This window comes from Delphinapterus leucas, chromosome 10, assembly GCF_059928025.1.
Source record: "Delphinapterus leucas isolate spDelLeu-1000000601 "Yukka" chromosome 10, BTC_Dleu_Yukka2, whole genome shotgun sequence".
NCBI classification, from domain to species: Eukaryota; Metazoa; Chordata; class Mammalia; order Artiodactyla; family Monodontidae; genus Delphinapterus; species Delphinapterus leucas.
The window spans coordinates 59,693,631-59,709,614 of NC_143138.1; the positions used below are offsets into that span (position 1 = coordinate 59,693,631).

General features: G+C 47.9%; 1 protein-coding gene across 31 annotated transcripts in view; it reads right to left on the reverse strand.

The window, feature by feature from the left end:
- The window catches only part of TRAK1 (trafficking kinesin protein 1), a 164,058-nt gene that overhangs the window by 9,680 nt on the left and 138,394 nt on the right, over positions 1-15,984 (reverse strand). For 26 of the 31 annotated variants that reach the window (XM_089919126.1, XM_089919122.1, XM_089919125.1 and 23 more), the window contains 4 exons: positions 15,477-15,553; positions 13,925-14,161; positions 12,552-12,868; positions 6,197-6,415 (listed from right to left, as the gene is read on the reverse strand). In XM_089919126.1, the coding sequence (XP_089775252.1) occupies positions 6,197-6,415; positions 12,552-12,868; positions 13,925-14,161; positions 15,477-15,553 (850 nt within the window). Of the gene's footprint in view, positions 1-6,079; positions 6,416-12,551; positions 12,869-13,924; positions 14,162-15,476; positions 15,554-15,984 lie in introns of all 31 variants that reach the window. The other 5 variants (XM_089919109.1, XM_089919108.1, XM_022563674.3 and 2 more) reach the window with 2 other exon arrangements.

The window sequence follows — 15,984 nt, forward strand, 5'->3', positions numbered from 1 at the left end:
CATCATAGCATCGTCCTTAAAAGAACCCTCCCGGGAGCCCACACAGCTGTCAGGTTGCAGCTGCACCTACTGAACTCTATGGGGAGCTGGGACCTACACACACACACGGCTTCCAAGGGGATCTCTGAGGACAGAGGAATGCTGGCCATGCTACACATCCAAGCTATTTTTTGGCTTACAGAAGTAACTTATTAAAATATTTTCTTTAAAATGACAAACCCATCCCAAAATCTTGGAAAAAGGGGTTTTTATCTTTGTGACATACTGAGAGCCTTCCAGATTCTTTTCCCACTCTTCACGGGAAGTGGCCAACTTGTGCAAAATAAACAAAATGGCTTGACGTTTTTCCCCTTTTCTTGATTTGAACATGTTGTGTGAAGCTACCGTCACACGACTTGGATCTGCTCTGCCATTTCTATAAACTCATTCACCAACACACACACACACACACACACTCCCCCCACCTCCTTTAATTCTAGTAGCTGCCACCACATCAACAGTGGCATCCACCGGCCGACCTTTTCTGTCCAAGAAAAAACAAACCTATTGAAAGTAAAAGCACTGTCCATCCAGCTTAAAGCCATGGCTTGAAAGCCCTGCAAACATCAGTACTTTATTTTTTTTCATCTTTTTACCAGCTTCTAATGACTTTGTTGTTTTTTGCTCAAGGAGTAACCACAGTGGAGGTGGGACGCGTATCTTTGCCTGTCAGCTACATGCCCCCCCCCTTTTTTTTTTTTTAAGCCATGTTTTAGAATTCTTCCTAAAAAACTAAACTCTCAGGGCATAGAAAAATGCTCTAAAGACTTTTTCTATCACTTCTTTATATAACTCTGCGTATAAATTTTTCTGGAAAAAAAAGTTCTATGATGAGTCCATGTGGGAAAAACTCCATAAAACCTTTGTTTGCCGTGTGCTTCATCATTTACATAAATGCTGTTTGGGATTAATGTGGCTTTAACAAGTGTTTTTCTCTGGGGGGGTAGGGAATCAAGGGCAGTTTCAGATACAGCAGTACAGCTTCTTTTCTTTTTTTAAAAATAAAAGTGATATTAAACTACACAGTATTACAAGATGACATTTTTAAGCCCTTAGTTCCAGGCTTAACATGGGCCTGTGACTCTTTTTCTCTGCTTCTTAAGCATTTCTTTTATACAGCCCCTGTCTGGTCCTGCAGCTCTAGGGACCCCTGAGTCCCCAATGCAGACATCCAGCCCATAGGCACTGGGGAGGTTTCTAGCACAGAGATTGTGAACCACATCACAAGATCTCTTCCTGGTTTCTGTAAAACTTGTGTTTCCTGCAAAATTTTTAAAAATAAAAAGTCTACTTGTCCCCCTTACACCAAGCTGTCTACTCTGTTTCATCTAAAAAGTGACTTAACAGAGAAACAATCTCACGGAATGGCAAAGAGAGGACCAGAAATTCCCTCAGGTGGCCCTTGGGATATCTTCAGGAGATAAAATGACTCCAAAAAAGAGAAAGATATACTTATTTATTTTTGCCTGCGGCAGGTCTTAGTTGCAGCACGCAGGATCATTGTTGAGGCATGCAGCATCTTAATTGTGGTGCCCGGGCTTCTCTCTAGTTGTGGCGTGTAGGTTTTCTCTTCTTTAGTTGTGGCGTGCAGGCTCCAGGGTGCATGGGCTCTGTAGCTGTGGCCCGCCGGTTCCAGAGCACATGGGCTCTGTAGTTTGCGGCACGCAGGCTCTAGTTGAGGAGCTTGAACTCAGTAGTTGTGGCACGCCAGCTTAGTTGCCCCGCGGCATGTGGGGTCTTAGTTCCCTGACCAGGGATCGAACCCATGTCCCCTGCATTGCAGGGTGGATTCTTTACCACTGGACCACCAGGAAAATCCCAAAATCACTTTTCAGAATGCTGTTAAAATATCAAAAGGGCAAACGCAAGAGTCTCTTTGGATTCTTCGGATGCCAACAAAGCTGGACCCTGCGCCCTCTGCCTTCATGTCCGTCCTGTGGCAAACACCAACAGGTGTGGGAAGCGGGCCTGGCTAAGCGGCCGCAAGTCCATCATCCAGCTAGTGCTACCAGAGCCTGTTCAAGAGCGTACTTCTCCCGTGCGTCAATAGGCGGCGCAACTGGACAACTCACCGGAACCTCAACGCGCACCCACGTGCTACCTCAAGGGCCATCCACTTTAGAAGAGGCATTGTGCAAACAAACGCCCACTCAACAATCCACGTGAGTGCCCCTTGGAGCACGGCAGTGCCCTCCTATGGTTTTCAGAGGTGAGGTTCCATAGAAAAAGCGGTTCCAGCAAGCGGGCTTGTTCTGGAAATGTTAAGCAGGGTTGACTCCGTGCTGTTTGGGATGAGTCAATTATGTGATTCTTCATTCATTTTTCACTTCGGGCTGCACTGGCCTGGTTCTGGTTTACTATACATTTTGATGCAAGAGCACAGGGCTTCCTTAGCATCTCCTAATACAGGGGGGTGAGAGCAGACCCCAGCTTTGTCCATAATAACCAAACTCCTGTAACCGCTACACACCAGGGTGGGGTTGAAAAGTCTTCTCACTAGAGTGGGATCTCTTTGTCAACTCCCTGGGTGGAGATAAGAAGGGACCTTCCCAGAGGGTCTGTGAATCGAATGTATCAGACTTTCCCTTCTACATTCATCAGGTCCTCACGGCCAACGTTCCCTCACAAGCCCCTTTGGGTCCTGCTTCTGCAGTGGGACTGACAGTGCAACAGGATGCCCACCCAGGGCTTTGCTCACACCAGCCCCTGCCCCAGAGGAGGCTGGAGTGATACTCAGTTCCTCGAGCTTTCTGTCTGCCTCCTTTCATCCACCAGCTGTTCCCTTCTCTTCACGTAACCTCTCCTGAACAGAGCCTGGAGCTACGTATCAAATAAGCAAGCTACAAAAGCAGCTAGTTCTTGGCTTTTGCTTCTGGGGGCCCAAGTGCTGCAGCTTCAGGGGTTTTCAAGGGCACTTTTGACCAAATGTGATTTTTGCCTTCAACACTCAGCCTCAAAAATGACACACAGCTCCACTGCAGCACCACTGCCAGATAGGCTGCCATGATTTATCGGAGCCTGTTTTAGGATATTTGTCCCACTGGAAATGGTCTCCATGTGTATGAGCATTAAGTAAACTGACCTTTGCTTTCTTCTATGTTGCATTAATCCTGCCTCTGTCTCTCCTTTAAGAATCAAGGCATCCACGATAATTCACCTGGACTGTCCATCCAACCATCTGCTGACCTAACTCTGTGACTTTAAACTCGGACCTTAATCCTTTACCACACGCGGCCTCTTCTCTACACATAAATACCTAAAATTCAGGACACTGGCAGTACGAGATTATGTCTATTTCTGATAAAAGTGCACTTTCTATACGAATTGAAACATAAAATATATTACTGAAATAAAGTAAAACTGTAATCTAAAAATTGTTTTACATAGTCCATTTTAATCATCTAAATTATTTACAAATATAACAAGGATTTATCCTTTTTAAAGACATGGGATTATAAAAATCAAATAATGACACAATAATACATTAAAATATATTAATAAATATTTTTCAGTACTCAAAATGTTTTCTCCATGAGAGCAGGCTCTAGACAAAAGTGCCTAATGTACAAGTTTTCCCAATTTCCTCCCATAATACCAGTTATTAAAAAAGAAAGGTTAATCACCTTCTGTCTTCAAAGGTTCTCCCTACTAAGTCTTCCCAGGCAGATGGCAGCTCCTGGAACTGTGCTGTTTGGCAACAGGAAAGGGCAGACCAAGGCAGGGACCAGGCCAGCGGGGGGTACAAATTCCAAGACAGAGGAAGCCCCAGGCTTTCCCACTGAAACTTATCTGTCTGCCTGTGACTCCGAGATTGTGTGCATAATGCCACTCAGGGTCCCTGGGATGATTTATGTAGAGTGACGTGCTTCTTACATTCCTAGAATCAAAGTGGTTCTGTCATTCCCCACAGGGAAAAAAGAGCCAGATCATTGTCCGTGTCTTTCCCTCCTGCACTGAGCTTTTACCAAGTCTTGCCCAGAAAACAAGTTCGAAAGAACCTTTGCCTAGATGATCAGACCTTCCCTAAATTACCTTCAGCGATCTATATAATTCTTTCTGGTTGCACACTACCATTGGGACTCCTCTGTAGTTTCCACTGTACATTTGCATGCCTCTCCTCCAAGTTGCTGGGATGGATTTGCTGCAGGTTTCAGGAAGGTGGGAAGAAGCAATGGATACGCCTTTGTGTGTGGTAAGGAAAGTGGTTAGGACTTAGCTCCTCATAACTGGTCCCCTTGCTCCCTCTGTCCTCAGAGAGATATTCTTAGCTGAATTGATAAGCTTTATTCCTTCTCTACAACTTCTCCAAGAGAAACCGAATGGTGCTTCTTTAAATTTACAGGATTCACCTTCTAATCCACCTGCAAGGCTGCAGGGAGGGGTCACCACCCTCAACACGATGCCTGCCCCTTCAGCCACAAAATTAGCAGACACAGTGTCTCCTGTACCACGGTCTGCCTTCCAGAGGGGCACCAGTGCCGATGACACAGGGAGGTAACAGTTCCAGAGGGAAAAGGATTCCTTTTCTTAAGTGAGAAGATCCTAAATAATGTGCATTTTCATTCCCTTGCAAGCTTAATCTGGTAACTCAGTGGCTAAAAATTAAAATAAGACATAAACAAACCCAGGTGCTAAATAATCCTTTTTACTTGATGATACCTCTAAAGTTTATGTCAAAGAAAAAAGAAAAGTTCCTTGGCCAGAGATGTGTGAACTTAGCCAGGGGATGGGAGACACCACCATGAACCTCAGCTCTCTCCTGCCCTGTACTCTATGGGGAGTGTTGTACCTCTCAGGAACGAAAATTATCAGTCACGAAGATGAACGGCCTCTCCTCAAATCTGGCGGCTTGGGGATGTCATGAGGATGACGACATTGGGTTAATTCATCGTTTTCTGGGTCTCTCCCCTCAGCCCAAGCAGCCAGGGGTTCCAGGAAGTCTGGGGTAAATAGTAAACCACGTGACCCTGTGATGCTAGGGCCCTGGGCACAAAGCTTTTCATCCCAGTGAGGCCTAGGATGCGTAATTCTGCAACCTCATGGTCATATCTTTAATATTGGGGTGGAGGGAGGTGGGCACAGAGATCAGTCAGTGCTCTTTCCAGATCCATCTAGAGTTCTCTCTCTAAAAAAGCTTACTGACATCCTCTCAGGGTTTGCTGGATTAAGAAGTATTGCTAAAACACTTAAAAAAAAAATCTACTTTGGGGCTTCCCTGGTGGCGCAGTGGTTGGGAGTCCGCCTGCCGATGCAGGGGACGCAGGTTCGTGCCCCGGTCTGGGAAGATCCCACATGCCGCGGAGCGGCTGGGCCCGTGAGCCATGGCCGCTGAGCCTGCGCGTCCGGAGCCTGTGCTCCGCAATGGGAGAGGCCACAACAGTGAGAGGGCCCCGTACCACAAAAAAACAAAACAAACAAACAAACAAAATCTACTTTGAACACATGTATAAGCTGGAAAGAAAACACATACGCCTTCACTGCAGTTAGGAAAGGGAACAGGCTGATCTATGAAGTGATCTCTGAAATCCTGAACACTTTCTGGGCTTCTTCCAATTTTAATGCATCGTGTAGGTAACAGATCCTCTCATTCACCTTCTGAACGATCCAGCACTCATAATTGCCCCTAAAACTGCCCAACTCAGCTCAGCTCAGTTTGGAAGTCACCAGGGGACCCGAGAAGCTGCCTTTTAGACATGGGGAGAGAGCCAGAACAGGAAGGGGAGCTGATGCTCGGGGCGGGTAGGGGGCAATAATCCACTTCTTTTTAGCAGCCTTTCCTGCTCCCCTTTAAGAGCCCACCGGGCCATGCACCTCCAAGGTGGGCAGGGAGCCGCACCCATTTGTTACAAAAGGAGGCATCAGACTCTATTAAAAAACGGAACCGCACAGTGGGAATGCTTTCATCATCACCCACACAGACGAGCAGAAGCTACAGACAGAGAGCCACTACGGATGGTGCTTGGGACAGAAGTGAGAATGGCCCGGAACTCTGCCTCCGGTAGAGATGCCAGGTTTACAGGAGTGATCGCGATGCCCTCACCAGACCCCTCCTCCTCCTCGGCCGCTGGCGGCTCCTGCATCTCCTCTGGGAAAGCCTGAGGCCGGCTCGGGTAACTCCTGCTGCCTGAGACAGTCACGCGTGCTCGGGACCTCTCACCTGAGGTCTCTGGGTGCTGAACTGGCGTGGAGGTAGCTAGGCCCGGGAGGGAAATGTGGTCACCTGTGTCATCTTCTTCGAAGTCGTTAAGGCAGTACACTTCGTCCAGGTCAACGTCCAGCGTCCGGAAGCCCTTGGTGACCACACCAGGCCGGGGGTCCAGGATGCCCCCGAGGTGAGGCTGGGCCAACTGCTGCCAGTGGTGAAGGGTGGCAGAACCTTGCAGGGGAAAGGGCAGAGGGGGCGACAGGGAGAAGAGAGGGTTAGGACGGGGGTCGAAGCGGATGGCTGTTCACCACCCTCCAGTGCGGAGCGTGAGCCCCAGGGGGCCCTGGGTGCCACAGGTGGACTCTGGTAGGGACACCCATTGAGCTTCCCTTGCCCCTCCTGCTGTGCAGCAGGTGCTAATCCCCTTCCATGCCCGGAAGGGGCACCAATTTAAGGACGAAAATCAATTTTTTTACAAAGTAAAATTAACGCCATACTATGTGCCAAGGACGTTTGGTGACAAACTCTTTATTTTAATCAACTGATGTCAACCCCCAAATCCAACACAGAATCACTTGAGAAATAGAAGAGGAAAAGATAAGCGAGGCAAGCACAGAAGAGGGGTGGGAGGGGGGAATGTGTATGGATTCTATACCAAGTACACACAGCTGGGAACAGGGAAGACAGAGCAGAGGCAGAATAAGACGATGTCAAACCAACTCTAGGACCCACAACAAGAGAAAAGCAAAAAGAAATTAAAGCAGCACACAGAGAAGTGGTGGGCACGGCCGTCACCTCCTTTACCTAGGTTTTCTGTATTCCGCCAATAAGCCTGACAGGCTGCAGGCTTTGGGGAGTGGGAACTGGCTTAAAGAGACGTGATTTAAGAACACATAAGTCCACACAGAGGTCTGAAGCAGAGGAGCCCATCTCCTGGCTGACACCAGAGCCTGGGACTCAGATGACACCAAGCAAGCTCTGTAATAACACCGGAGTGCGTCCTTGAGGACCTGGAAGGTAAACCCGGTGCTCCCAAAGAGAGGTGTTCCAAGACCAAGTCTGCTTAGGAAACTTGGGTTAAGAAGTGTATTTACTGAGGAACTACATCTCAGAACCTTTAGCATGCCACTCTGTGCCGGAATTCTGCCCAACCCATCTGCTAGAGCAAACTTTCTCCCCCTTAGGACACTTAATACCCCTCACACGGCCCTGGTACTGTGGGTGCCCCGCCCGTGGGCATTCTATCCCCATTCCACAGATGAAGAAGCTAGCCACACCAATAACATTCCACGCTCAACAGAGAGACTTTGAGAACAGTTCTCAATGAACTCCCAGACACTCACTGCTGGTTTCCCGAGGGCATCCTGTGTTGGGAGGGCAAGAATCCCTCCAGACTACCAGGATGCCCTGGGGAACGTCAGAAAGGGGAACCAGGGATGCCAGGGGCCAGGAGCTCAGGAGTCAAGATGAAAGAGAAATGAAAGGCAGGCAGGCAGGCAGTGGGGTCAGGAAGTGGTCCAGGAATGTAACTGAACTCCCCGACCCTCCGCTGTGCCCAGTGAGTGCACTGCCTCCAAAACACTGCTGGGAAATAACTCTTCATGGGGCAGTCTCGGCCGAGGAGTCTTGAAAGGATTTTGCAAATGGGCAATTTGAAATCCACTTAAAAGAGAAAAAACTGTACACACTTAGGGGTCTCTCCCGGTTTTAAGTGTCCCAAGTACGATAGCAATCTACGTAACCGCAACCTATTGAATATAACTAGAAAATACTCTAAATGCAAAAAAGAAAAGAGATGAAAGGTACATATAATGAAACAAACCTGTGCATGGGATCCTGAGTCCCAGGTGCCACGGCAACATTTTTTAACAAGCTACCCTGTATGGAGGCGTACCAGCAGGGCAGCTTGCTTTACATGTATCACCTAGACTCACTCCTCAAAATCGCCCTGCAAGGTTAAGTATTATTACCCACACCTCACAGACAGAGGTTCACTGAAGTTACGTAACTTCCAGAGTCACTGAGTTAGCGGTAGCATAGCCAGGGTTCAGTGCTAAAGGCCCAGTTCTTTCTGTAAACTCATCCTGCCTCCCTCCTCAAACCATAGGTCTGAAAACTAGCCAGGAACCTGGGCTCAGTGAGAATATGGAGGAATAAATGGCGGGCAGGGCAGCTTCCCCGTGGGCGTCCAGGGCCTGCCAGGAGATGCACTCTCCCACCAATGGGGTTTCTCCTGCCACTCCTGGGGACCTCCACGCATAATAATCCAAAATGGGCCCCCGGTTTGTGTGTTCACTGTTCACATGTCCACATTCCTGGCAACAAAACTGCACTGGGGAGAAATTTTAAACAAGGCAATACGACACCCAGCCTGGGGTGGCGCATCCAGGTCTTAGAAGGAAGATGAGAAATCCCCAGATGCAATGTGGCCATGGCCACACTGGGAAGGGGACTAAAGGGAAAGTCAACACAATGGAAAGTGAAGAACCATGTCAAGGAAGTGGCAGATCTCCTCATCCTTCTGAAGGGGGTTCTAGACGTTTACAATGCACCGGGAAAGAACTCATTGAGGCTGGAGGTCTGGGCCCGGAAAAGAGTCCCGTGGGCCTCCATTCTCCATCTGTTTAACAGGCTGCCCCATCTCTCCCCACCCCATGCATGAGTCTGAGAGAGAAATGAGGCTACAGAGAGTTGCTATTTGGAGTTAAAAAGGCTACAGAAGTACATGGAGTTTTTTGCATTCCCTGAAAATGCAGAGCAAGGAAATCTAGTGAGATTACAATGGAAAGGTTATGCGGAAAGATGCATAATACGTGCCTTTTCACCCCACGCCTCAGGCCTCCTTTACTCATGGAATAGCCAACCTTTACTGAGCACTAAGGGCCAGGCTCTCTTCTAAGACGCCTACACTTACTGACTCATTCATCAGGATAACCCTGCCATCCTCACATTACAGATAAGGAAACCGAGCGCAGGGAGGTAAAATGACTTGCCAGAGGCTGCACAGCGAGGCCTTAAACCCAGGCTGGCTCCAGTGCCCAGCCTCTTGACCATAAACACCACATCTCAGACAGCACTGAGGAGGCCTCACATAATGTGAGCCTCAGAAATCAGGTGAGTAACACACATGAATGGTCTTCTAATTCTCAAACAGGTGTCTTCTATTCTACAAAAGTGACTATTGGTGAAAACCTCTGCAAACTTGACTGTCATGTGAGTTATGCCATGCAGGGAGCTCATGGACCATCTCCACTCCTGACTGGTTCTGAGGGCCCGAGCAAACGTGGTGGTCCAGGCGTGGCAGTGGATGGGAGGTGGAGTGTGAGGAGTTCTGCCTTATTCAGAGCCTTTGTTGTCTCTTTCCTATCCCCAGCTCCCCCCCCCACCTCCCGTGCCCACCCCTCCTGGCCTCCTTTATTTGTCAAGCACAAAGCAGGAGGATTGCTGTACTATTAGCTACCTCCCATTACCATCACCTTCTCCCCACCCACACGAGAATGAAGCGGGGGTCAGGCAGGCAAAGAGGGGAACCTTCACGTTCCTAGTTGGCACCAGGATGGTCTATGGAGCAGGGCGTGGACAGCGCAGAAACGTAGTTACGGCCACTGCCCCTTTCCTTCTGTTTGCTTTCTTTCCACACCCCGCTGTTCTAACTAAAAGGTTTTCATGTCACCAAAGGAGAAGAAAACTAAATCCATGTATGTCAGCAGAGCACCTAGGGCTTAAAAGTTAGAACTAAACCTGCTGGATAATGTACAGCTTGGAAGTGTATGCTTTTCCCTAATTACATATTAACTTGTTTATATTTGGAAATACTATCCGGTTATAATCAATCAGAAAGGAAGAGCAAAATAGAGGGGAAAAATACTGCCTGATTCATCCTTTTAATGCCGATATATCTCTTTCTAGTTTGAATATTTTGTTTGTCCTTTACCTGCTTAAAACGTGTAAGATAAGATGAAGAGACAAGAGTGCTAGCATTCTTAAACACCTAGCCCAGTTATTTTGGCTGACACCAATAAGCAGATAGCAAGATTAATTAAATAGGTAAGGGAGACACAGATGGACGACACAGATTGGCTATCTGCTATGATCCCAGCCAACATTCTCCAGGGGCCTCACCACAGGTACATTTACCTGGGCCACTGGAGAGCACGGGAATCCTATCAGCTTCTTGGTGGCAGTGGAAAAGGATGTAAGAACACTGGCCCCAGCAAAATACTGGTCCAGGTCTCAACACTGGTAAGGCTAGCCCTTATACCTGAATTACTGGAAAAGGGGCAAGTTCAAGGAGCCTACAAGTTAACAAGCACCTATCAGATGCTGGGCACGATAAAAACACATCACATTTATTCCTTGACACAATCTTGAGTGGTAGATGTGAGCCCTATTTCACAATAAGGGAAACAGGACTCAAAAAGGTAAAGTAACTTATCCAACACCACAGTTAGAGCTGTAATGAACCCAGCATCAGGCAGACTTCCATGTCAGCACTTTACCATATCAAATTAAACATGGTAACACAGAAGTAATTGTAGAGGAGAGGAAGAAAAAAAATATTGGTTGTATTTTAAACAACTAAGAAGTCAGAGCACTACAAAATGGAGCCAGAGGGATAGATCTCTATCATGAGGATACCTTACAGCCCATAGTGATAAGACATGACTTTTTAATGGTAGTGATATGGGTTCCTGGTGAGCAGGGTACTATAGTTGAAATTTATCTTGCAAATCTAATGGGATTTCCTCTTATTCTATTAATTTATCACAAAACTACTGCTATCTACGTCACAAGATTAAAAGAGAAAAGGATGAATTGGTCAAAATAACTTTTAAAAAAATCTCTTCCTACAATATGCTTGGAAAATGAATCCAAAAACATATCCTTAGATGATCTAATGAAACACAAAGTAAAATATAGAAAGCAGACAAGATAGAGATGATAAATTCCAATGACCTCTGAGAGACAAAGGAGAAAAAAGAAAAGAAAGGCAAAAAGTAAAATTGCAGAAATGGAAGATTTTATTGAAAGAAAAACAGACATAATTATGGATCAGAAAACAATCACCAAGCTTACAACTGAATAAACAGTTAAAAAAAGGATGAGCCATCCCTCTTCTGAAATCTAAGAAGGGCCTAAATTATACAATTAAAAAGTAATTATGAAAAAAGAATGTTCGCCCACCCTCTTCCTTCCTTTGGAGAATTATGGCACCCAGCATTTCTTGGGTCTTTTACAAGTACAACCTCATCTTACAGCATGCATCCTAACAGGGGTGATACTGCCCCCCAGGGCTGAAAACTGGTTCTTCTGGGGTGAATATCTGTACTCTCTTTAGGCACAGATACACATATAACACATATATCTATGGCATTAACTTTTCTGGGGGGGAGGGATTGGGAATTCATGTCTAAAATGGCTTCTTAAAGAGGGTAATAAAAAAAAAGGTGAGAAATACTGCCTTACAGAAATTCTGATTTGGCTTTGCATTAGATACATAGTAGAATTCTGAAATACCTTCTCAAACTCTCTTGGGTTTCCAAACTAAAGAAGAAGAAAAAAAAAAATTACAAGCACTTAGTGGCTCTCAGCAGGGTAGCGGTAGGTAAGGGGAACACATGTTATAATGCCTAAAGCAAAAAGAAGGAAAAAAGGGGAGTTTTTCCACGGGGTTAATCATCTAGGGTGTCCATGACACTAGAAACTGAATTGCCCCTGGAAAAGGTAGGCTTAAAGAGGGACAGGACTCACTCGCGGCCAGAGCCACCCCCTTCCCGGCCCCCAAATTGTGGAGGTCTACAAGCCTTGCTCAGAACACTGCATCTGCGGAAAGCCACACCCTCTTTATTTGAAGACCAAAGCGGAACATGTGAGTCAACAAATAGCAAACCGCTTTCACCTGGTTATTGAAAAAAAAACAACTTACAGCGTTTGCTTTGCACACCCCCTCCCTGACACCAAATTTTTTGAGAAGTCAAAGCATCAATTGGCTACACTTCTCACACCCCCAGGCATGTCCTGATTAACCTCTGAGGATGTTAGGAGCGCCTCTGCCTCCCCAAAAGATTTGTACTTCTAAGGTCCTAAATGCAAGAGAAAGAGAACTAGGAAAACCGGCGCCAACACGTTTTCTTTTCTTTGGCTGAGTTGGAGGTTAGTCTGGGCTGCCTGTGTGTGCATTTCCAAACCTGCACCGGGAGAGGTGGAGGCCTGGGCACTCAGAGGAACTCAAACCAGCAGCGCGGGTGGCTATCTCGGAAGAAAAAGGAGTAGGCGTTACAGAGGTTGCCAGCTTTCCGGTGGTGGATCAGGGACCACAGAGAGTCGCTGAGGAGGGCAGAGAGGGGCCGAGGCCCCTTGTGATCACCTTCCAGCGGCTTGACGATCTGCAGCTTCTCGGGCAGGTAGGAGCGGCTGCTGAACGACATGCCAGAGAAGCCGGTGAACTCCGAGAAGCGCGAGTGCGTGCCCAGGGACATGATGCTCTCGGTGGGCGTCAGGGAGCCGCTGAGCAGCTCGCCCTTCTCCGCCAGCTCCCTGAGCTTCCGCTCCTGCTCCTCCTCGAAGAACCTCCTCTCCGAGAGGTAGTTCTCCCGGCGGAGGGACAGCCGCCGCAGCGCCGTCTCCAGGTCGTGGGAGCCCGGGGTGCCCGGCGTGCCCGGCTTCTTGCTCCGCTCCTCGTTTCTGGAAGGAGGGGAAACGGGGGGTGAGCGCAGAGCACCCAGCAGGGGGCGCTAGACAACAACGGCCTTACTGCTAGTTTCCAGGTGGCAGCTGGGTCTTTTAAGGAAACCAAGGCAGTTGAAATTTAGGCTAAAATGGGGAAACAAATGCCTGTCCAGAATAACAATTCCCTCTGTTGGTTCTTTTTTTCCTCGGGGAGGTGAGGAGGGAGCACTAAGGTGCATTGCAAATTTGCACACACTACATAAAATCCAACCCCTACAAAACATCTCCCTCATGACGCCTTAGTCGAAACCTTCTTCAGGCTGATAACCAATATTTTATAATAACTCTAAGTGGACTATAACCCTTAAAAATTGTGAATCACTATGTTGTACACCTACCTGTAACTGACATAATATTGTACAGCAACTATACTTCAACAAGAAAAATGATAAAGTCCAGAAAAAACCAGAGTTCCGATAGAGCAGTTTCCAACTGTCTGACCCATCAGTCAGAAAAGCCAATTTTGTGAAGTCATAGGAAAAGGATGGACAATGAAATGGCGGTGGTGGTGGGGTCCTGCAGGGCTTCAGGATGAGAGGGACAGACCACCACTGAAGAGGACCCATCCCAGTAATGCATAGTGTGGCGGGCACTTGCCAGACACCCTGCACCCCACCTCCTGAAGCAAACCAGATTCTGCTCACAAGACCAAGCCTGAGTCCTCCTCAGCCTTTCAGAATCCAAGCTACAAAGGGGTTCATGAAACAAATGTCTGGTCTGTAGCCTAACAGATAAAGGTTAACAGAAAAAAATTGTCATTTCTCCTCTCCTCCAACATTTTACAGAAAAGCCGACTTCTGGTGCATCCTGTTATAACTCTTTAAACTGGTTAACATAGCAGCATCAAGATAAGCATAAGCTCAGCCGGTTGGTACAACAGATTTGAGAACTGAAAGGTCTACACTTTTCAGGCGACTCTTATCAGCCCCCCTTCTTCTGATTACCGAACCTGTGTTCAATCCCCCCTACCTGTCCCCAAAGCAGAAAGATAAAAGACCCTGGCTGGCTCACCCCAGGTCTGCTGACTCTGCTTCCAGGATGATGCTGTTGGTCTTGTTGTCAAGGACGACATTGCTGACATCACTGCCGTAGAAGCTGGACCGGGGGGTGCTGACACAGCTGGACAGGAGGGAGTTCATGGCCGAGGACTGGTTGGAGCCAGGGATGTTCATGGGGGACGGGGTCAGAGACCTCTGCTTGACGACCTGGTTGATGTTTCTTACGGTCTCAAAGACTCGCTTCTGGTGACTGGGGAGAATGCACAACATCATCCATGACTAAGCAAATGCAGGAACGACCCTGGAGTTCAACCCTCCAAACACTATCCACTGAGAAGCCAACAGGCAGCTGGCCCACTGTGACCCCCAAGCAACCCGACACCCTGTGCCTTTCACGTGTTTCTTAGGGTGTTGGTTGGAATTCAAGAGACTCAATACCCACAGAATTCAGGGCTCCACTACGTGGTTGTGTCCTAAAGTTGATACTGCTTCCTACCGGAGCACAGGCTCCGGACGCGCAGGCTCAGTGGCCATGGCTCACAGGCCCAGCCGCTCCGCGGCATGTGGGATCTTCCCGGACCGGGGCACGAACCCGCGTCCCCTGCATCGGCAGGCGGACTCTCAACCACTGCGCCACCAGGGAAGCCCCTACAAATATATTTGATGTTAACTTTTGTCTCCCACCTAGTTTTCTTCTCTCATGATAGTCTCTAGAAAGCGAATTCCAGGAGGGCAGTGTTCACTGCTCAGCACATAACAGGGCTCAATAAATTTTTGCAGAATGAGTCTTTGTTGACCATTCATATTTTTTTAAAAAAGTAAGACTTAAAGTTAGTCTTAAAAACTTCTATGATGAGATGATAAACACCAAATTAGTCTTTTTTTTTTTTCTGGAAACTGCCATTTCTAAGAGCAGAACCACACTTTGATGCTCATTTGTTCTCTTTTAAGGAGAAAAAGGTAGGTATGTTTCTATAATGGCTGCTTCTTTCTGGGCTGCAAAGGGCTTCACACATGCACCGAGGCTTAGGGACTGGTCACTTCCAGGATCCCGTTTAAGTTCTGTCTATGGGATTTGGGTACAGAGAAAACTTGATGAAATCAGATCCACAGGTTCCTTACACCTCTGAGCAGGCCAAGTGCAAGGTTTCAAGTTAGGAAGAGAGATGGCACAGGCCGGTATGTATGCAGAAAGGAAAGGGAAGCCTTGCTCACACCCCACCCCCTGAAGAGCCCTCTGTATCTCAGATTGCATCTTATTCTTCTTTTCCTGACAGACGTCAAAAAATTTTTAAGTAACATTTTCCACTGAAAAGAAAGATAAAAATGAGCGGTGGTATCAAGATGGAGCCTGTGTGAAGAGAGATGGGAAATACATCTGTCCTTCCCTAACTTTCTGCAAGTTCATAATATATATTTAGAACCCAACCAGAGGAGGAGGGGGGTTGTCAGCTGTGTTCTCTAATTTCCCTTAATCTAGACTGTCTGCGGAAGGATCACAGTGATCACTGCTGGCATCTGAGGCCCACCCCACAGTCCCTGGGAGCTGAGAACCAAGGCCGTACGCGATGTCTGGCGACTCGGGCTCTTCCAGCTGTAGCTCCTTGCGCATGGTTCCCTCGATCTCCGCCGCCAAGGAGTCCTGGGAAAAGCCGGGAGACACACAGTGAGTGAGCAGCAATTCAAGTGCTCTGTCTCTAGAAGAGGCGCGAAGACAGCCTGGACGCAGAGCATAAACCGAGGCCTCGGAACACAGGGTGACAGCACCTGCCACGGGCAGAACGCCGGGCTGAGCGATCCCCATGGAGCTGAGTGTAAAGCCCCTTGGCTCCTATGAACTAAGGGTCTGATAGCAAACCCTATGTTCCCTGGGCTAAACCATGGAGCCGTGGCGGTGACCACAAGAAGAGGCAGAGAGCTTGCGGGGAAGGACCTGAGTGATGGGTGCTGTCACTTGGGCTCTGCTCTTGTGATCCCTGGCCTCCGGCAGGGAAAGCTCCCGTGCCCACCAACCATCTGTGGCCCACCCACCTTTAACAACCGGCTCACATCTCACTTCCGCCAGGAATCCTT